This window comes from Drosophila suzukii, chromosome X (assembly GCF_043229965.1).
Source record: "Drosophila suzukii chromosome X, CBGP_Dsuzu_IsoJpt1.0, whole genome shotgun sequence".
NCBI classification, from domain to species: Eukaryota; Metazoa; Arthropoda; class Insecta; order Diptera; family Drosophilidae; genus Drosophila; species Drosophila suzukii.
The window spans coordinates 18,940,569-18,968,207 of NC_092084.1; the positions used below are offsets into that span (position 1 = coordinate 18,940,569).

General features: G+C 43.0%; 3 protein-coding genes across 5 annotated transcripts; 1 reads left to right on the forward strand and 2 right to left on the reverse strand.

Annotated features, from left to right (window-relative positions):
* The first annotated feature begins 279 nt into the window (after positions 1–279).
* r (carbamoyl-phosphate synthetase 2, aspartate transcarbamylase, and dihydroorotase rudimentary) lies at positions 280–17,446 on the forward strand. Of its 2 annotated transcripts, none has more exons than XM_017068431.4 (8): positions 280–531; positions 1,988–2,756; positions 3,151–6,402; positions 6,477–6,581; positions 13,056–13,195; positions 14,639–16,466; positions 16,649–17,032; positions 17,112–17,446. In XM_017068431.4, exons 2-8 carry the CDS (start codon positions 2,001–2,003, stop codon positions 17,319–17,321), a joined length of 6,675 nt encoding a protein of 2,224 aa, XP_016923920.3. In that variant the 5' UTR covers positions 280–531; positions 1,988–2,000; the 3' UTR covers positions 17,322–17,446. The 2 variants fall into 2 exon arrangements, with proteins under 2 accessions (XP_016923920.3, XP_016923919.3); XM_017068430.4 differs by having other exon boundaries at positions 280–519.
* Positions 7,387–11,854, reverse strand: LOC108005239 (uncharacterized). Its single transcript, XM_017068433.4, has 2 exons — positions 11,180–11,854; positions 7,387–10,337 (listed from the first exon to the last, which is right to left on the reverse strand). The coding sequence occupies exons 1-2, from the start codon at positions 11,794–11,796 to the stop codon at positions 7,679–7,681; spliced, it is 3,276 nt and encodes a 1,091-aa protein (XP_016923922.2). The 5' UTR covers positions 11,797–11,854; the 3' UTR covers positions 7,387–7,678.
* A 583-nt stretch (positions 17,447–18,029) lies between the features above and the next one.
* On the reverse strand, positions 18,030–26,330 carry LOC108005205 (uncharacterized). 2 transcript variants are annotated; one of them, XM_017068393.4, is made up of 4 exons: positions 26,177–26,330; positions 19,879–19,957; positions 18,883–19,012; positions 18,030–18,395 (listed from the first exon to the last, which is right to left on the reverse strand). In XM_017068393.4, the coding sequence occupies exons 2-4, from the start codon at positions 19,952–19,954 to the stop codon at positions 18,212–18,214; spliced, it is 390 nt and encodes a 129-aa protein (XP_016923882.2). In that variant the 5' UTR covers positions 19,955–19,957; positions 26,177–26,330; the 3' UTR covers positions 18,030–18,211. The 2 variants fall into 2 exon arrangements, with proteins under 2 accessions (XP_016923882.2, XP_016923881.2); XM_017068392.4 differs by lacking the exon at positions 26,177–26,330 and adding an exon at positions 22,540–22,693.
* Positions 26,331–27,639: the final 1,309 nt, after the last annotated feature.

Below are 27,639 nucleotides of genomic sequence, written 5' to 3' on the forward strand. Positions count from 1 at the left end.
TTACAATGGTGAGTTAATAAAGGGTTAGTGTACCAACTACCGTGGTGAATTACTATCCAAGTTACAAATAGTGTCTCCGCTACGCCATTGTGGTGTTTCGTCTGTCCGCAGGGTTTAAAAGGTAGGTGTACTAACTACTATGGTGAATTGCTAGCAAAGGTGTACAACTGTCGTGGTGAACTACTAGCACATTCATCAACCATGGATTAGAGTTCCCCTTACCAAAGTTCTCCACCGGGCAGCTAAACTTGTGCGGTGGCATTATTTAGGATTTAAAAGACACTGAGTCCGATTTAATAAGGCGGTGAATTCGGTTGACTTTGATTTGCCACTCCGTTAATTGGAGCCAATTTGCAAGCAAACATTGTTAAATGTTTAACCACATTGGAGCAGTGCGAAATTGGCCAGCTCTGATAACGGTATCGCGAAGCAAACAGCGAACGGCGCGTTTAAATCAAAACTAAAACGTGTTCACAACTACCAGTGCAGCTGAGTGTGAGAGAGAGCGAGAGCTTGAAAGTACGAGGAACTGTAAGTGTGATTGTAATTGTAAGGTGCGTGCGAAAGGATACAGATTGAATTGAATGTGCGAATGCAAGTGCGCCTTAGAAAATAATATCCTAATGAACCATCTGAACTTCAGCTTTAAGCAATTGTTATTGTTATTCGCGCACACGCTGGCAAACCGGTTTCCGATTGGAACCACCAAACTGAACTTCACACGTGCTTACGCACACACACACACTCGCCGAGTCGCTCTTCTTTTATCTGTGTAAACAAACGTGAATCGCAATAACAACAAATTAAGCCACTTGATAAGCGCCGTCCATTCCCAATCAGAATCGTATTGTACCCCGCGCAACATGTTGCCAGACGGGCATATTCAAACGTACACACATAAAACTACTAACCAACGCACGATTTCTTATTGGTTTTGTTAAATACTTTTGCTTATGTAAATGCCGGCAAACTGTGTGTGTGTGTGTGTGAAAAACACATGTTGCTTTTACGGCGTATTTGATATCTTGGTACCCTGGAATTGTAAAATCATAAAGTATATTCGGTATCTGTAAAGTATATATTTTATTGTGAAGTTTTTAAATTTAAATTTAATTTAATGGTAAGATTTTCATTTTACGATTTGCTTCAAATTATGGAATCCTAAAATTCTTGCTACTATATAGTACATTTTTTCTAGTTTAGATACCTCAAGTCTCTTGTAAAAATCGAAGTTTTGAAGTCTAGTAAAACTTAACAAAACAATCGTGCCTTGTTTTATATATCATTTTTTCTGGTTTCTTTATTGCCATTTTTGAAAATAATTTACCGATCAACTTTAGAAATCAATGGTGTGTCCCAATTTTTGGTATGTTAACTGCTATTTTTTGTTGCTTGCCAACAATACCCGTCTATTTTCAGGCCTATACTCATTAATTAAAGTCGTCGATGAGTATATCGCTATCAGGTTTCGGTCTTCATATTTTGTTTACTCCCTTCCTTTCAAGTGATATGATGCCTCTTTGATAATCAATTTTTCTTGTTTATGTTTTCACATTAAATACGATAACGAAAAGTATGTATGTGGATATCTCTTACTTTTTTTTTAAATATTCCTCTTGGTAACAAAAATATTTTAATTGGCGTTGAACATTTTCAACTTCTTATTGTCTTTGCAGTGACATTAAAACTTTAAATGATTAAATTTGTAAATATTAGAATTTGTAAATTAAAATGTCAATTTTCCCTACTACTTTTATATACGAAGATTCATTGTTCTAAACTAAAATGTTAAATTTTTACTTTTTTTCTTTTTTTATTAATTGTTTTGATAATTGTTTGATAAAATAAGCTGAAATATGTGTTATCATGTCTTGAAGTTATGTTTTGGTGACCCCACTTTCCAATTGAGGAAACATAGTGAAACATAGTGAAACATAGTGACCCAATGATCGCTAACCCCTCTTATTTACTCTCTGATCTTCCCCAGCAACCCATCCAAGATGCCCGCTGCGAACTGTTTCCTGGCGCTGGAGGATGGCACCGTGATGCCGGGCTACTCCTTTGGCCACGTTCCCAAGGACACGTCCGGAGGAGGCGTCGGTGGCGAGGTGGTCTTCCAAACGGGCATGGTCGGCTACACGGAGGCGCTGACGGATCGCTCGTACAGCGGCCAGATCCTGGTCCTGACCTACCCTCTGATCGGCAACTATGGAGTTCCGGCTCCGGACGAGGACGAGCACGGATTGCCGCTGCACTTTGAGTGGATGAAGGGCGTCGTCCAGGCCACCGCCTTGGTGGTCGGCGAGGTGGCCGATGCGGCCTGGCATTGGCGCAAGTGGAAGACTCTGCCCGAGTGGCTGAAGCAGCACAAGGTGCCCGGAATCAGTGGCATCGATACCCGTGCCCTGACCAAAAAGCTCAGGGAACAGGGCAGCATGCTGGGCAGGATTGTGTACGAGAAGCCGCCGGTTGAAGGGTTGGAGAAGTCCAGTTTCATCGACCCGAACACCAGGAACTTGGCCTTGGAGTGCAGCGTGAAGGAGCGACGAGTGTATGGGGATCCCAAGGGCAAGGGACCGCGGATAGCCATCCTGGACTGCGGCCTAAAGCTCAACCAGCTGCGCTGCCTGCTGCAGCGAGGCGCCTCGGTGACCCTGCTGCCCTGGAGCGCCCGCCTCGAGGAGGAGCAGTTCGACGCCCTCTTCCTGTCCAACGGTCCCGGTGACCCGGAGAGCTGCGACGCGATCGTCCAACAGGTGGGTCAAAGTGGGATTGGCTTGGGAGCCCGTGTAGTTCTAAATCAATAGAAACAGGAAATAGGACGTTCCGCTCGTTTACATTATAATATTCTAATTGTTAAGTGCTGTGTCTTAAACTAAATTCTTTTTTTTCAAATTTTAAGCATAACTTGGGAACTTTCTAGAACTTTTAAAATAAAATATTTTTTTTTTTATTTACTAGTAGGAATAGAAGTTCCTTGATACTTTTAGTAATATACATTTGATTAGATTAAATTATAAAATATTGTTTGTGAAACTTAAACTCTTTTTTAAAATTTTTTTTTTAGCTATATGCTTAAGAAGTGATATACCTTATAACCAACCAAAGTACAAACCCCTTATTAAATCAAATTTATCCTCCATTTTAAAGGTGCGCAAAGTGATCGAAGAGGGTCAAAAGCCCGTGTTCGGCATCTGTCTGGGTCACCAGCTGCTGGCGAAGGCCATCGGCTGCTCCACGTACAAGATGAAGTACGGCAATCGGGGTCACAACCTGCCCTGCCTGCACCGCGGAACCGGGCGCTGCCTGATGACCTCACAGAACCACGGATATGCCGTCGATCTGGAGCAGTTGCCCGCCGGCTGGTCGGAGCTGTTCGTGAATGCCAACGATGGCACCAACGAGGGCATAGTGCATGCTACCAAGCCCTACTTTTCGGTCCAGTTTCATCCGGAGCATCATGCCGGGCCGCAGGATACGGAGTTCCTGTTCGACGTCTTCCTTGAGAGCATCAGCCAAAAGGACGTGACCATTCCCCAGCTGATCGAGCAGCGATTGCGTCCCAGCAGGATTGCCGAAGATCCAGCTCCGGCAAAGCCGCGCAAGGTCCTGATCCTCGGCTCCGGCGGTCTGTCCATTGGTCAGGCCGGCGAGTTCGACTACTCCGGTTCGCAGGCCATCAAGGCCATGCGGGAGTCGAACATCCAGACGGTGCTGATCAACCCAAACATTGCCACCGTCCAGACCTCCAAGGGAATGGCCGACAAGTGCTACTTCCTGCCCCTCACTCCGCACTACGTGGAGCAGGTGATCAAGTCGGAGCGACCGAATGGAGTGCTCCTTACCTTTGGTGGCCAGACGGCGCTCAATTGCGGTGTGGAACTGGAGCGGGCTGGTGTCTTCGCCAAGTACAATGTGCGCATCCTGGGCACGCCCATCCAGTCGATCATCGAGACGGAAGATCGCAAGCTCTTCGCCGACCGGGTGAATGAGATTGGTGAACAGGTGGCCCCATCGGAGGCGGTATACTCGGTGGCGGAGGCCCTGGATGCGGCCAGTCGACTGGGCTATCCAGTAATGGCTCGGGCCGCCTTCTCCCTGGGCGGACTGGGCTCCGGCTTTGCCAACAACGAGCAGGAGCTCCAGAGCTTGGCCCAACAGGCTCTGGCCCACTCCAGCCAACTGATCGTGGACAAATCCCTCAAGGGCTGGAAGGAGGTGGAGTACGAGGTGGTGCGCGATGCTTATGACAACTGCATCACCGTGTGCAACATGGAGAACTTTGATCCGCTGGGCATCCACACCGGCGAGAGCATAGTGGTGGCTCCATCGCAGACCCTCTCGGATCGCGAGTACCAAATGCTTCGGAGCACTGCCTTGAAGGTGATCCGTCACTTTGGCGTCGTGGGTGAGTGCAATATCCAGTACGCCCTGTGTCCCCACTCGGAGCAGTACTACATCATTGAGGTGAATGCCCGACTGTCGCGGAGCTCCGCTTTGGCCAGCAAGGCCACCGGCTATCCACTGGCCTATGTGGCCGCCAAGCTGGCCTTGGGACTGCCCCTGCCGGAGATTAAGAACTCGGTGACGGGCAACACGACGGCCTGCTTCGAGCCCTCATTGGATTACTGTGTGGTGAAGATTCCGCGCTGGGATCTGGCCAAGTTCGTGCGGGTCAGCAAGCACATTGGAAGCTCCATGAAGAGCGTGGGCGAAGTGATGTCCATTGGGCGCAACTTTGAGGAGGCCTTCCAGAAGGCCCTACGCATGGTGGACGGCGATGTGCTGGGCTTCGATCCCGACGTGGTCACCCTCGACCAGGATCAGCTGGCCGAGCAGCTCACGGAGCCGACGGACCGACGTCCCTTCGTCCTGGCCGCTGCCCTCCAGTCGGGCATGGACATTCAGGAACTGCACGATTTAACCAAGATCGATTGTTGGTTCCTGGACAAGCTGCAGAGGATCAACACTCTGCAGGCCCTGCTCACCCAGACGGGCAGTCGCACGGATGCCGATCTGCTGCTGCAGGCCAAGCGATATGGCTTCTCGGACAAGCAGATAGCCAAGGCCACCAAGAGCACTGAATTGGCTGTGCGCCACCAGCGCCAGGAGTTCGGCATCCGGCCGCATGTCAAGCAGATCGACACGGTGGCCGGCGAGTGGCCAGCCAGTACGAACTACCTGTACAACACCTACAATGGCAGCGAGCACGACGTGGACTTCCCCGGCGGACACACCATTGTGGTGGGCTCGGGCGTCTATCGGATCGGATCCTCCGTGGAGTTTGACTGGTGCGCCGTCGGTTGTCTTCGGGAACTGAGGAAGCTGCAGCGACCCACCATCATGATCAACTACAATCCGGAAACGGTGTCCACCGACTACGACATGTGCGATCGTCTGTACTTCGAGGAGATCAGCTTTGAGGTGGTCATGGACATTTACGAGATGGAGAACAGCGAGGGCATCATCCTGTCCATGGGCGGCCAGTTGCCCAACAACATAGCCATGGATCTGCATCGTCAGCAGGCCAAGGTGCTGGGCACCTCGCCGGAGTCGATTGACTGCGCGGAGAACCGATTCAAATTCTCGCGCATGCTGGACAGGAAGGGCATCCTGCAGCCGCGCTGGAAGGAGCTGACCAACCTCCAGTCGGCCATTGACTTTTGCGAGGAAGTGGGCTATCCCTGCCTGGTGCGGCCATCCTATGTGCTCTCCGGGGCGGCCATGAATGTGGCCTACTCGAATCAGGATCTGGAGACGTACCTCAATGCCGCCTCCGAGGTGAGTCGCGAACACCCGGTGGTCATCTCCAAGTTTCTCACAGAGGCCAAGGAGATCGATGTGGATGCAGTGGCGGCCGATGGCCGGATCCTTTGCATGGCCGTGTCGGAGCATGTGGAGAATGCCGGAGTGCATTCCGGGGATGCCACGCTGGTCACGCCGCCGCAGGATTTGAATGCCGAGACCCTGGAGGCCATTAAGCGGATCACCTGCGATCTGGCCAGCGTACTGGACGTTACGGGACCCTTCAACATGCAGCTCATTGCCAAGAACAACGAGCTGAAGGTCATCGAGTGCAATGTCCGCGTTTCCAGATCCTTCCCCTTCGTCTCAAAGACGCTGGACCATGACTTTGTGGCCACCGCGACGAGGGCCATCGTTGGACTCGATGTGGAGCCCCTGGACGTGCTCCACGGCGTCGGCAAGGTGGGCGTCAAGGTGCCCCAGTTCAGCTTCTCCCGGCTGGCGGGAGCCGATGTCCAGCTGGGCGTCGAGATGGCCTCCACCGGTGAGGTGGCCTGCTTCGGGGACAACCGCTACGAGGCGTATCTCAAGGCCATGATGTCTACGGGCTTCCAGATACCCAAGAACGCCGTGCTCCTCTCCATCGGCAGCTTCAAGGTTTGTTGCCCCTTGAATATCCAGGTTTACTTCTTTATATCTGACTATCTTCCTTTGGAATCGTTCTTCTGCAGCACAAAATGGAGCTCCTGCCCTCCATCCGGGATCTGGCCAAGATGGGCTACAAACTGTACGCTTCCATGGGTACCGGTGACTTTTATGCAGAACACGGAGTTGATGTGAGTACAAAAGGGAACATAAAACTATGGGTAGTCTAATAGACATACATTGTCTATGATCTCTGGGTTATTATAAGGTCCTTTGCACTTACTTTTATTGAGGGGAAACCTCGTTTATAATAATCAGTAATAGGTTTACAACGCAGTGAATACGACATTTCCGACCCCATAAAGTGTATTTATTCTTGATTAGCCATGAGACCCGAGTCGATCTAGAAATGTCTTTCTGTCCGTTTCTACGAAAACTGAGAGACTCAGTATTAACTATGCCGAAAAAACTTCCCCAAAAATCTTATTTCTTACGGACCGTATCGAACAACTATGTCCTATTGCTTCCAAATGATGAAAATGGTCGCAAATATAATAGGAAACAATTTAGCTTCTATGTTTTTGATCGTATTCACTTCTTCTTTGGTGTATATCACTTTTTTAACATTTTAGAATGACGAATTTAATTGTTTTATAATCGGACGACTGTATCATATAACTGTCCTAGGAATTATGGTTTAAGCAGCATAAAACATCGGTTAACAGAAGTTAGCATCCAGCTTAGGATTCTGACTTAAAACAGTTTTGAACAGTGAACTGTGAATAGTTAAACAGTTTATTTCGTTCAAATAGATTAGATATTTTCAGCTACAACTTAAGGAATCTTTCTTCCTACTAAAATATAAACATTTGAATTAGATTTTAAGTGATTGTTGTTTCCTTATTATGTTCGTAGAATTGTAATTAGACTTTGCTGAAGATGTTTATCAACAAAGTTGAGTGGTTCTTATATTTATTTTCCCTGACTTGGCTAACCTTTGAGTAGTTTAAATATTTATTTTCCAATATTTACTCACCATGACTTAGTTTATGCTTAGTAAATAAATCCAAGAACATCATGTTTATAGGAAAATTATATTAGGTTATTACAAGTACATATATATTATATAATGGTCTAAGATTAGAAGGTATTATGAAAGGTTTTTATGGTGACCTATAACTGTAAAATCCCAATCGTATCTCTGGCCGTTCTTATCACACCTCTGGTTTATCTATATCAGTATATATATGACTAATCGATAGAGGGCTTAGGCTATATGGTATTCCTTTCAGTTCAAGGCGCCCTTGAGCTTCTGCGTGTTGCGCTTGAGGATCTCCTTGAGTTCCTCCCGTTTGGCCTCCGAAGGGGCTACCTTTTGGACCAGCTGCTCCGTCTTGGTGCTCAGCGTTTGCAGTTTATCCGTGTCCAGATTTAGTCTTTGGAGGATTCCGTTCAGCGAGAGGAGGGTTTCTTCCTTGGGCGTTTCTCCCGATTCTGATTTCGATTCCGTATCCTTTTCTATTTGGGGTTCTACAGAATCCTCTTTAGAATCCACTTTAGTATCCTCTTTAAAATCCACACCTTGGTTCTTAGTCTCCCCTATGCGGCTCCTTATCTTCTTCAGCAATGTGCTTCTAATGTCCTCCTCCTGCAGGATTTCTATGGCCTCCGCCTCCTCTGGGTGATGCCCTCTTAAAATCCCATTCAGCTTGTGCTTCTCCAGATGGGGCAGATGATTTGGCCTGGTCAGCGGATCAGGTGTGTGTATTTGCACCACATGCTCCTGGAACTTGATGGATTTCCTCTGCACTGCCGGGGATTCATCCTCCGTGAGGGGGATTCCAATGGCTATGTTGGGCGTGGGGGTTCGGGACATGGCCTCCATATCGTTGGCCGCCACCTGGAGTTCCTGGATGAAATGCTTGGCCTGCTGGGAGCAACCTAAGTGCTGATAGAGGCGACATAATCGCTGACCCTGCTCCAGGTAGAGCTGGGAATGTCCACGATTCCCAAAGCGAATGGCATGGGTCAGCATGGCCAGCAGATGATCCAGCAGAAGCTCGAGCAGATTGCTGCGTCGCAGGATCTCCAGACCGTTGTTGAGTTGTGGTTTGGCCGTGTCCTGGCTTTTTCCCTCTGGATGAGAGCGTGTCAATAGGAGTTGGAGATCCAGGGAGTCCAGGGAGGATCGTCTCTGTTCCGCCTCCGAGTTCTGCAGCTGCTGCTGATTGGTGGTGGCCTTCAGGAGCTGTGTCTTCCGACGCAACTTTCCCCGAGATCGCTCCTGGTGCTGGGCCAATCCCAAAAGTCCACCCGCATCGGTGATCTCTTGCCTTTTTGTGGGTTTTCCCTTGTCCACCTGCTGCTCCGGGTGATCCTCTTGGGCGGGAAATCCTTGGCGGGGACGCGAGAATTTGCCCCACCCGTGCAGCTCCAGGTAATCCTGACTGAAGAGATTGTCCAGCAGCCGCTTGTGGTCTAGCTGTGGATAGAAATCGGGAGCATGCTGGAGGTTCCTCAGTGCCTGGACGACATGGACGAGTGGTTGCTCCGCAATGCCAGCCATGATGGTGCGCAACTTCATTAGCGCATCCTCCGGGACGTGCTCGAAAAGATTCCGCCGCTCGATGAAGTAGTCGCTTAGGTGTTTCTTAGCCAGACGGGCGTCGAAGGAGCGGATGAATCGCACCAGGCGCTCGCCCAGGAACTCCTCGGGCCAGTCGTTGCTGTGCTGCTCACACTGCCAAAACAGATGGGCCCTCAGCTGTTCGAGCAGAGCTCCCGGGGATTGGCCAGATTGACTCGAGGATGGGGATTGGCCCTCCACAAAGGTCTTGACCAGCAGCTTCATCAGCTGGAACACCTTTAGTTGCATAGGGGTCAGGCAGTGCCGCTCGAGAAACTGCTCCGCCTGCGGAAAGACAATGCGCCACTCCAGCTCTCTAAAGGGATTCCTCGAGTGCTTCGGAGCATAGCCCACTGGGACGACATGGAATCCAAAGGATCGAATGCGTTTCTTCATCTGCTCCGTGGGCCATTGGAATTCCTCGGCGGTATGGAGATTTGTGAGTCGCGGGCGAGCCCTCAGCCAGAACTCAAAGGCGCAATCTGGCCAGGAATGGGGCACATGGATGGCGGGCACCAGCTCCTCGTGAGTGGTATAAACACTGCAGCCACGATACGAACCGGCGGTCAGTTGAGACTGTCCAATGCCCAGTTGGGTGGCCAGATGGTGGCGGAGCACCTCCCCGAAGTACAGCATAAACTGCTGCGAACTGAGGTAGCACTGCTGCAGTTGCTCCACATGGCATTGACGAAGGACCTCCACGGTCTCATAGCCAGCCGGTGGATACTTGCGATCCCCAGGACTCCCCTGATCCTCCTCCTTTTCTTCGTCGCTGCTGGAGGAGGAGGCAGAGGATGAGTCCTCGTCGTCGGTCTGTTCCAGCCAAGGAGGCAGGCAGTTGGCCAAACGAAGGATGCAACTCTCCGGCAGCACATTCCTCTGGAACTCAAACCTCCGACCAAGTCGCAGCTCATCCAGCGGCCGCGGTGTATTCAACCTGGCCAGGTACACGTAGTCGTAGTGCCCCGAGCTGTAGCCCGAGGATGAGGAGCAGGAGGAGGAGGATCCAACGTCCCCGTATATGCACTCCTCATCGCTGGCAATGGGCAGGGGTGAGCTGGAACTGCTGCTGCTCGCCGGCGGTATTGGGAACTGCTCGCGCAGCTTGAGGCGCACGTAGCCCTTCCACCTGGTCTGCTCCATCAGCTGGACGAACTGGGAGGAGCAGGGTGTGGTGCGGTAGTAGTCCGTCTCCAGGAGCACCTTGCACAGCGCCGCCACGGTGTCGTAGTTGGCATCGTGGGGTCGGGCCACGTCCACGTTCTCGAAGACCACATAGGTGACGGGTTTCTGCAGCGGATGTGACGGGATCTTGGAGGATCTGCAAGATACAAAAATATAGCAGATGTTAGGATTGAAAATATAAAATGGTTAGGATATAGAATCAAAATATTCAGCAATAATTGCATAAAAATAGTTAATTGCAAATAGGTTTACAGTTTAAAGGTACGCGTTACTACAATAGAGAAAAAATAGCAATGGATACAATCTTACACCATTGAAGAAAGATTTTAAACCGAAAATAAATCAACTCAAGGAGCAAAAATTTAAATACGATAGTCTCGTTAAAAAAGTTTTTAAGGCTTATATTTATAACATACGGATTATTGCAAAAAAAAATTGAAAAAGTAATAAAATTAGAATAATTAAAAGGATATAGAAAAAGAATTAAAAAGAACAAAAATTCCGAAAATAAATTTAAAGAAATTTAAAAGTTCTTAAAAGTCTGAAAGAAAAGTTAGAAGAAATCAAGAGTGAATTTAGAGAAGGACCCTTTGGCATTAAATATTCTATTCTTCTAAAGGATTTTTCTATTCTTTCAAAGGAACCAGAATGACCTTTAGGAATACAAAAGTTCTTATGAATATTAATCGTTATTATTAAATATCGGATTTTATGTTAAATCGTTTTTTTTTTAAATCCGATTTTCAGGAACTCTCGATTCGTTCCAAAATTGTTTTACAAAACTAAAATTAAATTTTTATCCTAATGGCAATCGTATCCTTAAAACCGATTTCACATAAAAAGTTTTAAAAAGGAATAGGTGAACCAAAATAAATTAAGGGAAAAAAATATTAAATATGATGAAATTTAGAAAGTAAAATAGATATAGAGGTTCTATAAAAAGACTGTTAAATAAAAGGAGGAGCAGCGAATACTTACGCCGGCTTGAAGAGCAAGTTCCTGGCGACTGCCGCATCGATGGCGTTGCTCTGGAGCAGGCTGTGCTCGGCCAGCTTCTCGGCGGAGCAGTTGCGCCGCCTGGCCAGGATTTGGGCATCGACCACGCTCATCTCGGCCTCAAAGTGACCAAAGAACTGGACACCCAGAAGCAGTTGATTGAGCAGGAAGGTGTGCAGTTCCCGGTCCAATTGGTGCAGGGTCTTCTGCTCCACGGTCCGTTGGAGTTCCTCCCGCTGTTGCTCCAATGTCCTGGCATATAAAGCACTCATGTACTCGGTGGCACTGCTCCCATTGCTGCCACCCAGCAGACGCAATTGCAGGGCGAGATCAGGATGCGTTTTTTCGCTGAGGCGACGCCTTTGAATAGAACCCCCACGACCCAAGGAAATGGGTCCACCTGGACCGGATCCCGATCCGGAACCCCTCTTCCGACGACGTTTGCGCGCATTGCGTTTCTGGAGCTTCTGAAGCTGGCGCATTCGCTTCTCCTCCTGGCGACGTCTTCTCTGGAGACGCTGGGCGGGAATGCCCGCCTGCAGGGCATTGGGCGTGGCACTGGTATCCACCTGCTCGGATCGCGACCAGGAGCAGCCCATGATCGGTGATCGGCTATCGACGATTCGTGACTGAAGTCCGTGTTCTTGCGCTGCCGCCTCGGCTGATAAAAATGTGCAATCTGCGATCGGAGTTCCACCAATCACCTATTAATGACTCTGGCAATCGAAGTGATAAGATCGCGTACGACTCTTCCGGCTGGCCACCACCTCCTGCTCCTCCTTTTCCTGCCCGGCCAAGCATTATCAGCCAGTTCCTGGTACTGTCATCGAAAACGGAATTGATTTCCACTTCACTGTGCTGCAGAAATGCGCAAAAAGTCAAGAGGACATCGGAAATAGATCTAGAAATTTACGATCTGCTAACGGAAATGTACAATTTTTAACTTATAAAAATATTCCTCTACTTTTCCATTTTTACATATTATATGCATTGTATATGTATCGAAAAGATACGAGTGAATTCTATTGATCTTAGGTTAAATCTTTCCTTAGGCAGCTAATATTCATTTTTTCTTGAATATTCGTTTAAAAAAACACTATCATATAAAAAAAATGGTAAAATTAAATTAGAAAGTTCATGTAAATATTATATATTGAACTAATTTGAAATCTTTTATTGAACGTTCAATTCTATCCACAAGTCAATGTCTTAAATCCTAATATAATAATACATTAATAGCGCTGATATAAAATCCTGAAATTATTCTATATTAATCAGAATTTAAATCTTTGCGTTTATTTGCATTTTTTTTCCATAAGATAATGTATTAATCTCTGATATGACTATCAATTGATTTTTACAATATAAACTTATTAAATTATACCATATTTATCACATATCATATAATTATATTATAATAATTATCATATAATTATTATTTCTTTCATAAGATAATTAATTAAACCCTGATATAATGATCAATTGATCGTGCTAATATAAAATCATAAAAATATTCTTTCAATCATAATATGATTTCTTTGATTTAGCAGTGGTTTTGATTACGCGCTATTTATATAGTATATAGTAAAAAAAACCACCCATTGATACTTGTGCCACTGTGCCATTGTTCTGGCCTGTTGTTCTATTGTCTTGAATGTAGACATGGAAGATCCATAAATAGTGATATCTTTATAGTGTGTTCTGGGCAAACAATTGATTGAAGTTGAAGTTGTTGGCGATGGTGATGGTGCTGGTGACGATGGGGTTGACTTATGATACGTATATACATGTGCACCTGGCCTTGGCGGTGGCTCCCTGATAACGCTGTTAACTCTTCATTTGGTATTTGCCCTTGCAGGTTGAATCTGTGCAATGGACGTTCGACAAGACGACTCCCGATGACATCAACGGGGAACTGAGGCACCTGGCCGAATTCCTGGCCAACAAGCAGTTCGACCTGGTCATCAACCTTCCCATGAGCGGCGGGGGCGCCCGACGGTGAGTGCCACTGTTTGTTGACTCGATTTACTGGGCCCTAGTCAATCCCTACCGATAAGCTAATGCAGTCGATCGTTTGGAGTGGGTAGTAATCTGGGTATCCGCGCGCAACTTGAATCGGAGGTCCGCAAATAGACTACAAATAACACACTTTCTTTGTGACAATCTAAAGCCCCATTAAGTAAAATGGGTTTACCCGGATTATTTTATATAAATATTTAAACGTTTGTCACTTTTCAAGTGTGAGTCAAAAAATAAGTTTGTCATTTTATTTATCATGAGAAAGGGCTTCTCTTCTTAGATTCGCTTTTCTGATTGTAGAAACCTTAAATGCATGCTTTAATTCCTTGATATAATATAAGGGCTTACTCCCTCTTAACTCATTGATAAATGTCTATAAAACGTAAAATATATGGTGTTAGGGAGCCATACCTCGTTGATAAAAATAGAAAAAAAGGGAAAAAGGATAGAAAAATCGTATTTTTGACTAAAATGTGAATCTCGTATTTTTGACCAAAATCTGAATCCCATTTTTTCGCCCTAAAAATTTAGTTTTTTGGCTGCTATAACAAAAATAATCGTCGGATCGTAGGATGCCATACCCCGTTGAACTCGTTGTTCAATTTCCAATACATTGGCATTCAAACCTAGAAAAGTTTAACTTTTGACATTTTTCGCAAAAAAACACGATGCACCCCTTGTAAAAAATTCGAAAATGGGTCAAAAAATAAATTTTCCTTAAAATGATTGGGATCGTTAGCATATGTAGCAAGCTGCTCAAAACAGTCGGTCTTTTAGCTGTACGAGTTGATTTGGCAAAACTACAATCGAAAAACTGGATAGAAAAATCGTATTTTTGACTAAAATGTGAATCTCGTATTTTTGACCATTTTCTTGCCCTAAAAATCTAGTTTTTTGGCTGCTATAACAAAAATAATCGTCGGATCGTAGAATGCCATACCTCGTTGAACTCGTTGTTTAATTTCCAATATATTGGCATTCAAACCTGAAAAAGTGTAACTTTTGACATTTTTCGCAAAAAAAACACGATACAAATTTCGAAAATGGGTCAAAAAATAAACTTCCCTTAAAATAATTGGAATCGTTAGCATATGTAGCAAGCTGCTCAAAACAGTCGGTCTTTTAGCTGTACGCCTTGATTTGGCAAAACTACGATTGAAAAACTGGATAGAAAAGTCGTATTTTTTACTAAAATGTCAATCTCGTATTTTTGACCAAAATCTAAATACCATTTTTTCGCCCTAAAAATGTAGTTTTTTGGCTGCTCTAACAAAAATAATCGTCAGATCGTAGAATACCATACCTTATTAATGTTATTCATGATACAATTTATAAATAAAGTATAATATTTAATTACTGAGTATCAGTTTATCGTGATCTTAAACTAAAAGTTAATAATAATACTGAACATCATTGTTGCAGGGTCTCCTCCTTCATGACCCATGGCTACCGCACCCGTCGCCTGGCCGTGGACTACTCCATTCCGCTGGTGACCGATGTTAAGTGCACCAAGCTGCTGGTGGAATCGATGCGGATGAACGGCGGCAAGCCGGCAATGAAGACGCATACGGATTGCATGACCTCGCGGAGGATCGTCAAGCTGCCCGGCTTCATCGATGTGCATGTGCATCTTCGGGAGCCGGGAGCCACGCACAAGGAGGACTTCGCCAGCGGCACTGCAGCCGCCTTGGCCGGCGGAGTGACCCTTGTGTGTGCCATGCCCAACACGAATCCCTCGATCGTGGACAGAGAGACGTTCACCCAGTTCCAGGAGCTGGCCAAAGCCGGAGCATGCTGCGACTATGCCCTGTATGTGGGCGCTTCGGATGGCAATTGGGCGCAGGTCCATGAGCTGGCCAGCCAGGCGTGTGGCTTGAAGATGTACCTGAACGACACCTTTGGCACCCTGAAGCTGAGCGACATGACCACCTGGCAGAGGCACCTCGCCCACTGGCCCAAGCGGGCTCCGATTGTCTGCCACGCGGAGAAACAGAGCACGGCGGCTGTGATCCTGCTGGCCCATCTCCTGGACCGTCCCGTTCACATTTGCCATGTGGCTCGCAAGGAGGAGATCCAATTGATCCGGGCCGCCAAGGAGAAGGGCATCAAGGTGACCTGTGAGGTGTGTCCACATCACTTATTCCTCAGCACCAAGGACGTGGAGCGTCTGGGTCACGGAATGTCCGAGGTGAGGCCGCTGCTCTGCTCGCCAGAGGATCAGGAGGCACTGTGGGAGCACATGGAGTACATCGATGTCTTTGCCACCGACCATGCCCCGCACACGCTGGCCGAAAAGCGCTCGGAGCGTCCGCCGCCCGGATTCCCGGGCGTGGAGACCATACTGCCGCTTCTCCTCCAGGCCGTCCACGAGGGTCGTCTGACGCTGGAGGACATCAAACGGAAGTTCCACCGCAATCCGCGAACCATCTTCAATCTGCCCGAGCAGGCGCACACCTATGTGGAGGTGGACTTGGACGAGGAGTGGACCATAACGGGCGCCGAGATGAAGAGCAAGTCCGGCTGGACGCCATTCGAGGGCACCAAGGTGAAGGGACGCGTCCACCGCGTGGTCCTTCGCGGCGAGGTGGCCTTCATCGATGGTCAGGTGCTGGTGCAGCCCGGCTACGGATTGAATGTGCGCTCCAAGCCGGGACCATTGCAGTTGGAGGCGGGACAGCCGGATCTGCTGCCCAGCGACAGCGATGCCAATGACACCTTTGCCCGCCTCCTGACCGCCGAGGCAGGAGCCGCCGTCCAAGGATCATCATCGACCAAGGTGCACTTTGTGGACGGAGCCAACTTCCTGCGTCCCACATCGCCGGCACCACGCGTCCGCCTGGATTCCACAAGCAACACGGCGCTGCGGGAATACATACAGCGCAGCTCCAGCCCCAATCCGGTGGCCCATTCGCTGGTGGGCAAGCACATTCTGGCCGTCGATATGTTCAACAAGGAGCATCTCAACGACATCTTCAACCTGGCCCAGTTGCTCAAGTCCCGGGTGACCAAGGATCGTCCTGTGGACGAGCTGCTGCGCGGCAAGATCATGGCCAGCGTATTCTACGAGGTCAGCACACGGACGCAGTGCAGCTTTGCCGCGGCCATGCTGCGTCTGGGTGGCCGGGTGATCAGCATGGACCAGATCACGTCGTCGGTGAAGAAGGGCGAGAGTCTGGAGGACAGCATCAAGGTGATGGGAAGCTATGCGGACGTCATGGTGCTCCGTCATCCCCATCCCGGAGCAGTGGCGGTGAGTAGATAGTAGGGGATGGAACCCGAATTCGACGTAATACTTAGTCGGCTTAAATGTATTTTTCTTAGAGATGATATGATATGACATTATCTATGATCTTTTAATGATCAATTGGTTTTAGCTTATGATCCCCTAGAAATGTGTCTTTAAACTGATTACTTTTGTGGATTCCCCAACAGCGCGCCGCTTCCTTCTGCCGGAAGCCACTGATCAATGCCGGCGATGGCATTGGGGAGCATCCCACGCAGGCGCTGCTGGACATCTTCACCATCCGCGAGGAGATCGGCACCGTAAATGGCCTGACCATCACCATGGCGGGTGACCTGAAGAACGGACGCACTGTGCACTCGCTGGCCCGCCTGCTGACCCTGTACAATGTGACCCTGCAGTATGTGGCGCCCAATAACCTCCAGATGCCCCACGAAATCACGCAGTTCGTGCATCAGCGCGGCATCAAGCAGATCTTCGCCACCAGTTTCAAGGAGGTGCTGCCCACCACCGATGTGCTCTACATGACCCGCATCCAGCGGGAGCGATTCGACAGCGAGTCGGAGTACCAGAACGTGAGTGTTGTGGGGCTCCTAGTCGGCATTACTGAGATCTTAATTTAATCATTTCCCTTCATTCCATTGTCATCCGCAGTGCTGTGGCCATCTGGTGGTGACGCCCGAGCTGATGACGCTGGCCAAGAAGCGCTCGATTGTACTGCATCCGCTGCCGCGTCTGGACGAGATCAGCCGCGACTTCGACTCGGACCCAAGGGCCGCCTACTTCCGCCAGGCGGAGTACGGCATGTACATCCGGATGGCCTTGCTGGCCATGGTCGTGGGCGGTCGCAATACGGCGCTCTAGAGGATCGCGCCCCGGAAAACCCGCTCTCTTTTTTGACCCTCGATACTTTTTTTTGTATACATTCTTTTATACTACACATGTATGTACGCTGCGTCATACGAATATATAATATTCCTTTTGGTTAATCTGTGTTTACTTATCTGTGTAATGGGAGTAATTAGTATTTAGTATTTTACAATGTAGTATAGGAAACATTTAGTTTTCACATTATTTTTTAATTACAAGATTTTCTTGATCGTAGCCTCTGTGCATTATGTCAATATGATTATATTATAGTGGACTATGAAGGATCTTAATATTTATATAGTGTTGACTTAGTGGAATTCCCAGGATGTGGTTTTCCTTTGCTTTTGACAGTGCAACCTATCGATGGTTTGCGAAGATGGTTACAAAAAAGAGTGGATCCTTCGGGAGACTCCATCTTTGATCCCCCCATTTAAAGGTACATGGATGTGAGATGTGCAGATGCAGATAAGAATATACATATATACCTTATAGGATCAGATACGTCTCCTTCACTGCATTACCAACTTTAGTCTAAAATTTTAATACTCCTTGCAGAGGGTATAAAAATAGATGTTGACCCTTTTCTGCACTGTTAGTCTTTAAAATACGCAACATTATATTTTATTAGGGATTGTATAATTACAAGTTATTGACAAGTTCAAATAGAATCCACCTCTATAAAAACAAATTTATCCACAATGCTATGGTATATATGTGTGTATATATTTTTTAATATTTCAACAAGCAAAAAAAATTCCATATGTGATAAAAGATGGTGATGGAAACCCTTAGGCTAAGTCTCAGTCTCAAACGTTTACAAAAAACATCACGTGCCCATCCGGTGGCTGGGGGATATACATGTATTTGGTTATAATCCCCGTAAGCTAGTACCGCTCCACCACCACGGAAGTGGGCCGCCACTGGACCTCCTTGTCCTTGTCCTTGTCCAAGGTCAGAGTGCTCTCCGCAAACGCTGCATTCAAATTTCCGGCCAAGTGGGGCTGATCCTGCGGAACACTGGTCATGGCCACAACATTGGCGGCGGAGTTGCTCTTCCGGTTGGCGTTGCTTTAAGGGAAAAATACAAAATATTAATAAGATATATATCGTTTATAAATATAAATGCAATTTTAAAAGACAAGACAAGAACATAAACCGCAGTCCTTTTTCAGAATATCATAATATCTTGTTTTACCATATAAAATAAGATATCTTATATATGGTCAATAAGAAATATATTTTCTGAATATGGTTTTAAGGGCAACCTGTCTTATAAAATGAAAAATTATAAATTATAGGAATAACAGAAGGTACTTTTGTGCTTTAGGTTTTAAAAAGTTTAAACAAATTCATACAAACAAAAATATAAATTGGCATAGTTTACGAGAAAACTAAAGAAAATTTCATATATTAAGAGAGATTTTGGTTCCAATTATCAAGATATAATTATCAAGAACTGAGTACTATTCAAGTATTTATATAATAAATTTATATTTATAATTTATCTGATATTCCTGATTCGGATTAGGGTCAGGATTGAACCAGATCCACTCACCTCCTCTGCTTGCGACAGGCCACCATGGACACGAGAACGGCCAAAATGATGATGGCCGCCAAAAGGCCGGACAATCCGGCCACCATGGTCATCATTCCGTGGGGCTCCCCGTCGGAAGTCACCTTGGTAACTGCAAACCGAGAGAAAGCAACAGGTGAGTAAGTGATTGAGTGACTGAGTGACTGACTACTGGCGGTGACGTGCTGCTCCAATTTGGCAGGTGTGAAATGTAAATTCAACCAAGGTCAACTGTAAAGCTAAGCGCAGCAAATGCAATCTCTGAAAATATGTATATTGGTAAATGTTTTGCCTTTTAAGCGCACTGCGCTTGAGTTTAGATAGTCGACCTCTTATTAATATTCAAGAAAACAAAATAAAAGATTTTTTAAATTCCTTATAAAACATGAACCTAAACTAAATTGTTTTCAAAGTAAATAAATTATTTCAGCATAAAACAAATATTATAAATAGAAATAAAAACAAACTGCATACTTATAATTGATAATGACAGTAAATTCTGTCATTTATTCTCTATTTTTAAAATTCCCTATAAAACATAAACCTAAGCTTAACTGTTTTCAGAGTTAAATAAAATTATTACACTAAGAAAAAATTAATATAAAATGAAATATAAAAATAAAATGTATAATTTTAATTGATAATTACAGTAAACTTTGACTATTAATCTCAATTTTTATAGTAAATGCTTTTTTTTTTTTAGAAAATTGTAATTCAAATGTAATTCCCAATTTGTTCCCTTTACAGTTAGTTATTTTTTAGAGTGCATGGCGACGATGCTTTGTCGTCTCAGGGACAACAGCGCCAAACGTCGACGACTGGCGTTGAACTTCAACTTGATCGGAATCCGATCTCATTCGATTCAAAATGCGTGGAGTGGATCGGCGGCAGCAGGTTTATTTTACTGCCGAACCGATGCCAACGCACTTCCGGGCTTTCTAAACCGGAAGAAAGGGGTAACCCCTGGCGATCACTCACTCGAGTCCTCCACAACGAACCGCTTGGTGTTGGGCGCGGATTGCACGTAACCTCCCAGCTCCATTTTCAGGTCCATGTTCTGGAATATTAATATTGAATATTGGTAAGTATTTAATGGTTTCTTGGGAATTGTGTGTTTTTTTATTTAAATTCTTACTATCTAACTTAAACGAGTTTTTGCATAAACATCAATAATTATTATATTTTACATTTCCAAGTTAGAAGTGATCATATCATTATTTACAGTGCACAAGTTAAGAAAAGGCAAGAGGAGGCCGTGAAACATCTGTGTAAATGCAGTTAGCTAACTGCAGTGATCAAACACTAATTAATCCAATGAAATACAGTGAAACTTTGATAATTCGAAACCTTAAAAACCAAAAAATATGGAATGTTTTGACTCAGAAATATAAGTTTGTAGAAAAAGATATAGGACACTACAACTATACATTTTTTATGATGTTCTTTAAAATTTCGAGCTCTAAGGAAAGACTCAAAAATTAATCTATCGTCATTTCTAAAGTTTCCTTGGAAATATTTGACATATGTATGTACATACTATCAAAATTTCGAATTCGAAACTTCGAAATTTCGAACTTTGGTTCTTACAAATTTAAGAATTATCATTTCAAGAAATTTTTGTTTTAGAGTTTCGAACTTTCGAATTTTCGAGTTCTAAAATTTCGACTTCGAATGTCGGATTCATGGAATTTCGACCGTACTGCCCCAGTTGCAGCAACCGCAGACGCACGCGCAGCGGCAGATGAAAAGGCACGCTCGACTTCACCGCTTCGACATCGAACTGTTGTTGGCCAATCGCCTCTGCCTCTGCCGCCGCCGCTGCCTCGGCTACCGCCTCTGCCGCAGTCGCAGTCGCCGTCGCCGTCGCTGCCTGCGTGCTTATTAATTGGCTTGGTGGAGCTGAGCTTATCAGCAGAGGGCAATAATTCTGCTCGAGTTGAGATGTCAGTGATTTATTTGGCCATAATTAATTTGATTTTATTGTTTACAGGCAATTTTCGGCGACGAAGCTTTCAAAAAAAGCAGTATTCTTCACTTAATTGTGAGTGACAAGTAACTAACTAGCTTGCAAAACAGTAAGACTTCCTTGAGTTTATACATATAGACATTGATTGACGGTAATTATTAAGCTTACTCCCCATTTAAAAGTTATTAAAATACTATATTGTTGACAATAAATTTGAAAACTTGTTTCTGGTACAAAACTAGACATTTCTAAAAAGATATACCCCAGTTTATTTGTTGCAAAAAAATAGCAGAATGAAACCCATTAAAATAGTTTGTTTTAATTTTCTCATTCCCTTTGCTGTTCACGATGGGTCGGAAGTTAAGGAAGTTGGACTGTATATGTTGATAAGACACCCACTCACCATTTTAAAGCTGTGCAAACACTTTATAAATAAATTTAAAAACTAGTTTCCCCCTAAAAAATATCTCCCCAAGTGCGGAAGTATTTTTTTGAATATTTTTAAAGGTATCATTTGTAATAGAAAACTACTTGTTAGCTTAAATCGTTTTAGAATAATCTATATATATACAAAAAGTAGTTAAAATTTCCTAAGGAAATTATTATTTTTAGGAAGAACGACTCTAACTGGTGATATCTCCAAATTAGAGAGGAATTTTATCTGTCACGTTTGCCAATTAGGCGTAGGTTGTAACCATCGAAAAACGAAGAAAATCGTGCCACAACACAAGTCTAGAAACACTTTTAGAAATAAGATAGCTATAAAAAACCCTTTTAGTGCCTTAAGTACCTGTTGAATTGGGTATATCTCCCGTTGTCACCTATTATTCGGGGGTTTCTTTTTGAACAAGCGTTTTGGGTACCCAAAAGGGAAATTTATTGGTTCATGTTTGGAATTTAAAGGCCCGTCTGATTAGCACAGAATGTTTGTTTTTTATTAGGTCCCCACATGATTTGCATGCGAATCGAATAACTATCGAAAACTAAACTATACAAAGAGAGCTGGAAATGCAAAAAGTACACTGAAAAAAAATGCTAGCTTTCGTTAAAAAAAGAGGAAGTATTTTACAGATCATAATATTTAAAACTTTAGAATGTTTCTGATTGAAAGATAAGTATTTTATTTTAAATAATATTTGCTTTTCATTGTCAAAACTTTTTTGTAATTACTAATTTAGATACATTTGTATGGTACTTTTTCCGTGTTTATATATATTTTTCAGATAGTGATTTTGTGGGATGGGCCGGAAGGAAAACGGGATTGCATGCGAAATCGCTGGAGAAATGCGAGCACGATTTTCAGTTAGATTAATATGTACATCAAATTCTACGATACTATGTACACAATATGTGTAGAGTCGCATCTTCAGTAGTTTGTGTTTTTTGCCACCGCGCCATTAATAATTTAATTAATTTAATCATTTGTGGTGGCAACAATTTGCAATTTAATGGCACAAATTACGGCTTATGAATAGAACGGTGGCGAAATTTTCAAATTATAATTCGGCAATCATATGAATTTTCACATTAAAATTAAATCAGAACATTGATGGTTTCGCCACTGTCACTAAACTCACACTAATCAATTGATTATCAATGATAATTTGTTGAGAGCCAGCAGCAACTTGAGTTTGAAGCGTTTGTTCAAATATTAGGTAAGAACCACCACTCACTTGCAATATCTCCAAGGTATCGGTAGATATATCGCTGCTGGATTTGTTGGCCAAAGCGGGCGGTATTCGTATTTGGGAATTATGCTCGATTTTGTGTGTTTAACTCTGAACTAACGCCGCCGACAATCGGCGTTCGACTAATGCGCTCTACGTAAAGCCCAAACGTAACTTTCGATTGCGCCAAAAGAGGCGACTGCGACGCCAACTGCGCAGTCGGCCGATCGCCGAGAAAGGGGACTTAACCCTCTGTGGGCCGAAACCGATATTTTATTGCTCAAAGTCACACAGAAATAATATTACGATAAGGCTTAATAAGTATACTCGTAAACGTATAATTTTTACCATTAAAAAACGTAAAGATTATACTGGAAATGTTACTTTTTCCTTAAAAAATGGTAGGCTTAAAATCTTTTTAAAAGATTATAAAATGTTTTATAATTTTTAAAAAATAAATAACATACAAAAATGTTTACCAAAAATTAAATTCCTTGAAATTTTAAAATTCAAATAATAATTTATTTAGTTATGTTTAATTTAAAACCTACAATTTACACAAACCGTTGAAATAAACAAACTTAATTACTCATACGCAGTGTTGGCTCTCCCTAAATAAGTTTTGAATTGTCAATATTTGTATTACCCAATTTCTTGTTTGCACACCACACAAATATGTAAAAAAAAACCAAAATATATTTACTAAAATGCCGTCACAAGAGCTTTAAATGTATATCACTCATACGCACCGTTGTCTTAGTATGCCTAATTTGATTACCATTAATTAATATGAATTAATATTTATATTTTGTGTACAATTGTCAATCTGTAAGCTATTAAAATTAAAAACACTGTTTTTGTTTTAGGCGCATAAGTTAATATTTAATTTTATTCAAATAATACAAGTCACAGTTTATAATTGATAGGCGCATTAAAGGCAATTATCTTCGCTAATAAAAAAAAAAAAAGTATAAATTCTGTATTATTTTAAATTATAATTTCCGAACATACCTATCAGATTTGAAGAGTTATTTTGTGGTCTATCGCGGTCGCCCGGGGGGTTAAACAGGAGGCGATCGGAAGCGCGGGGACGGGATCTCTGTCAAGTTGAGCTGGGTCTAGTCTCCAAAGTGATACGAATATGATCTCAAATCTAATTAAAATGTAACGAACGCAATGGAATTGAAATTGTAGCCAAATGAAAGCGATGCCAGCGCCTCAATGCCAGCGATCAAGTCACTTACTAATGGAACAGCATTTACAGTAGATCAAGGTGGGGGAAGATCGGATCGTCGGGCCCCTTGGGGACATGATTTATCGATTTGCCGATAGCGTATACCTGATAAGCAGCATAGAACACGACCCCCGGTAGACACGAGAAAAGAATTTGTGGTACATACATGTAGAATGTACATACATGGCGCCTTACCGCATCTAAGGGTGCTCATCACAGCAGCGGTTAAAATAGTATGGGTGTTTGAAAAAACAAGTACTACGGTAATTGGGTGTCTTATCGCTTAGGAAAATCTGTTATTATAGATTTTAGCTCAACAGTATATTACAAAACGAAGTACATCCCTTGGGAAAGCTTGTAAAAATTGAAATTTTAGTATGTGGTCTTATAAGAAATTGTAACTTTTAGATATGTTCTGAAATATACCTATAACTTGTACAATTCCACCCCCAACTGTTTGTGTTTAAGCAAACCTCCAGTCACGCCCAGGGTGCCAACAAATGGGCGACAAGTGTTTTCGCAATGACGCAGATGGACTGGCCAATTGTTCTTTGTTTTCTCCCACAAATTGAAAATCCAAAGTCGGTTCTGTTCCGGTATTCCGGTATGGGAACTTTCTTCAGACAGAAGGTGAATCATAAATATATAGTTACCTCAAACCTATCTTCAAATACTTAAGAGCTTGTAGAAAAAAGTACACCATGATATCAATAAACGTTCCCAAAGGCTAACACTTTAACCAATAATAATAGCTTAATTTTCATATCAATCTATTTATTTTTCAATTAAACAGCAATGACTAAGATTATTTGTATGGCAAGAACATATACCTTATTATTAAACTTATGAGTGCTGTCATGTTCTTTCTTTAAGATAAGATTTTGCACGAAATGTTTCGGTTCGATTATCACTGCTTTTAATCAAAAAATCAAAGGATATCTTCCAAAATGCATTGTCACTTTATTGGGGGTTTTCCCAGTTCCGTCCAGAGTTTTCGAAAATATAGTATATTCACTAAAACAGGCCGTGCGATTTTGGACTCTCCAATCAGTGCTATAATTCGAACAAGTTGTTCACGTTCTGCCAAATCATCTCCGGTGTGTAGTACACAGTGGGAAATAATTTATAGGATTTATTTAGTTATTAAAAAATTATTAAACAAGTATCACATTTGTATAGTGTTTTTAAAAACACATTAAGGTTTTAGTTCAATGGATAATAGTTAATATAATAATACCTATTTATTTGAAAACTTTTTGATTTAAGAGAATTTTCAATAAGGGAAGACCAAGAAAAATAAATCAAATTGACCATGGTAAAATTGAACTATACTTTTTTATGTAAGACTTAAACAGTTCAAAAAAGGTATTTTTAGGCTTAGTTACTTTAAGGCATTCGACCTATCGAGTGTACTTGATTTACACCCTCCGCGTCCAGCTGAAAACCCCAAGACCCTCTACCTTTTTAGACTTCCAAAAAGCATGACCATAGCAAAAGATAGTGACGTCTTGGGGCGGCAAACAAATTGCTATAAATAAATGGCAATCGCAGGCAACTTCTGGCCTAGGAATCCGGCGGATCCATGGGCTACATAATACTCAATCAGTGGGCCAGACTGCCCAACCACTCGGCATTATCTCCCACCGATTTTGGCCCAGATAAACCGTTTTGTTTACGTCTTTTGCACCAAGAAATCATCTTGTTTTTGTTGTCACATGAATTTGCGTTTCAGAAAAGAAATGAAAATGTATATGAAAAATGTATAGAAAACATTTGTTGTCGTGTTGTTTATCAACATTTACAATTGTGTTTGCGAAAATCGAACTTTAAGTTGGGAAAATATTCGCTATTTGCTTGCAAGTTGGGGCCAATTGACAGCTGCATTGGGCTGCTAATAGCGAAAAGCAGTTTGTTTGGCCAGCAAACAATTAGCGGATGCTTAAGGGCTCCTTACGTGGAAACAATTCTGGGAAAACCACATATTTCCCACTTTCCACCTAATCACAACACAGGCTATGACTAGTGAAGGGTTTTTCCAAAACTATCTTGTGGCTATCTTTATTACATTCGCTAATATCTTTTAAATATATTTAAAATTTATTTCTAAAGGCTTCTATTTAATGGTTGTCCCACTCCACAATCCCCTTTCTTAAACACCTTTTTTACATATATTTGTATATTATTTATTTTGGTTATTTTAAGCTCCAAACAACATTTTGTCAAATATTTAGCTTGGTAAACAGTGGAAATTCCCACCAGGTCTGTTTAAATTGTCTGCAAATTGTCTAATAAAAACAATTAGACGTCATTTAAGCACCCCCAAAAATATATAAAAATTCCTTGCAAATAGTATAGAACTGCCTAGATTTCCGTACGCAGAGCTACGGTCAAGGTTCCCATCATAAATACCGATTTCTCAGACGATTCCGATTGTTTCCTGTTCTGGGTTCTCTCGCCAGATGGGATCTCTCAAAATGTGCGGATCATATGTACTGGAATTAACGCTCAAACAGGCCGTTGACTGATGTTTGCAATTTACTTAATTTGATGGCCCCGTGCTGGGTACGTTTTAAAGGCGATTTAGAGATTGTCAGGCGTCAGGCGACTAAAATAAAACCAAAACCAAAACCGAAATAAACAAAAAAATGAAAATTTGTCGCACTTTTAATTTGAGTCAACAATCAGCGCACTGTGTCGACTTTTTGCTTGTTTTGTCTTTTGCGCAATTAATGACACAACAATTTACAAGTGATTTTTCAGTGCAACACGACACAATGCGAATTATTTACAGCCGAAAGCGATTTTGTTAATTTGCTTGTACGCTTTTTTCTGCTTTTTTTTATTTGGGTGTTACAACGTCAGAGGCATTTTCCCCAATGAAAGCCGCCCAGAGCTTTCCCATTCTACACACGATCAGTGGATAATATACATATATCTTTTAATACATATATCTTATTCTTATTCTTGACATTAAAAATAAACGAGAGCGTGTGTAAAGATCGTCGTTGTTTTTCGGAAAACCAAAAAAAAAAATAAAAAAGAAGGGAAACTCGGAAAATGCCTCCCATCCCACAACACCAAATGGAAGTAAGGCGATTAACTCACTCCCTTAATTTATGCACGTGCAAAATTCGTGACGAAATTGGCAAATTCCTAATTGCAGATTGCAAAATTCTCACCCGGCCAAACAATTTATGTAAATTCTGAACGGTTTCACTTGTTACAACATTTCTAGAGCGTCATCGTTACACGTAAATAAATACACATATTATTATTAGATAATAAATTAAAATTAAAAAAAAAATCGACAAAAATTAAATTTTTAAATTTAAACCTAAAATTAAAACAGAAAACTTATCTTAAAGGCTAATATTATAAAAATTATTCTTTTGTTTGTAAAATTTGTTTAAAAAATCCTAATTTAGGGAAAAACAAAAATATACAATGCTTAAATTTTAAATATTAAAGTGTTTGTATCTAGGTCTCTTAAAAACTAATATTAATATTATTTCTTAGTTTATAAAACACCACAAAAAATCTATTTTTGGGGAAACCAACATTTTCTACTTTTATATTTTAATTATTCATATTTTTATTACAATATTGAAATATTTTTAAGTAGATTTTACCTACTAAACAAATAAAAAATGTTTTTAGATAAATTGAATATACTAATTGGAGTTTTAAATCAAATCAATTAAATTTAATTAATAAAAAATCACAACAAATATTAATATATATATTATTTTTATATATAAATATTTTCTCGCAGTGTAGCTGCCCATTGACGCAATCGGCCACTCGCAACAATAGCGGTAAGGGCAACAATAACTACTGCCGGCAGCAACAATTACTTGTGATAACAGCCACAT

Bases quoted from the DNA above. Each gene is read 5' to 3' on its own strand.
- LOC108005239 (XM_017068433.4), bottom strand. From the start codon at position 11,796: ATGGGCTGCTCCTGGTCGCGATCCGAGCAGGTGGATACCAGTGCCACG. The intron at 10,338-11,179 runs GTAAGTATTCGC...TGTATCTTGCAG, and splicing joins AACTTGCTCTTCAAGCCGGC to ATCCTCCAAGATCCCGTCAC.
- r (XM_017068431.4), top strand. From the start codon at position 2,001: ATGCCCGCTGCGAACTGTTTCCTGGCGCTGGAGGATGGCACCGTGATG. The intron at 6,403-6,476 runs GTTTGTTGCCCC...GTTCTTCTGCAG, and splicing joins TCTCCATCGGCAGCTTCAAG to CACAAAATGGAGCTCCTGCC. The intron at 16,467-16,648 runs GTGAGTAGATAG...ATTCCCCAACAG, and splicing joins CCCATCCCGGAGCAGTGGCG to CGCGCCGCTTCCTTCTGCCG.
- LOC108005205 (XM_017068393.4), bottom strand. From the start codon at position 19,954: ATGGACCTGAAAATGGAGCTGGGAGGTTACGTGCAATCCGCGCCCAAC. The intron at 19,013-19,878 runs GTGAGTGATCGC...CTCGGTTTGCAG, and splicing joins GTTCGTTGTGGAGGACTCGA to TTACCAAGGTGACTTCCGAC. The intron at 18,396-18,882 runs GTGAGTGGATCT...TTTCCCTTAAAG, and splicing joins GCCTGTCGCAAGCAGAGGAG to CAACGCCAACCGGAAGAGCA.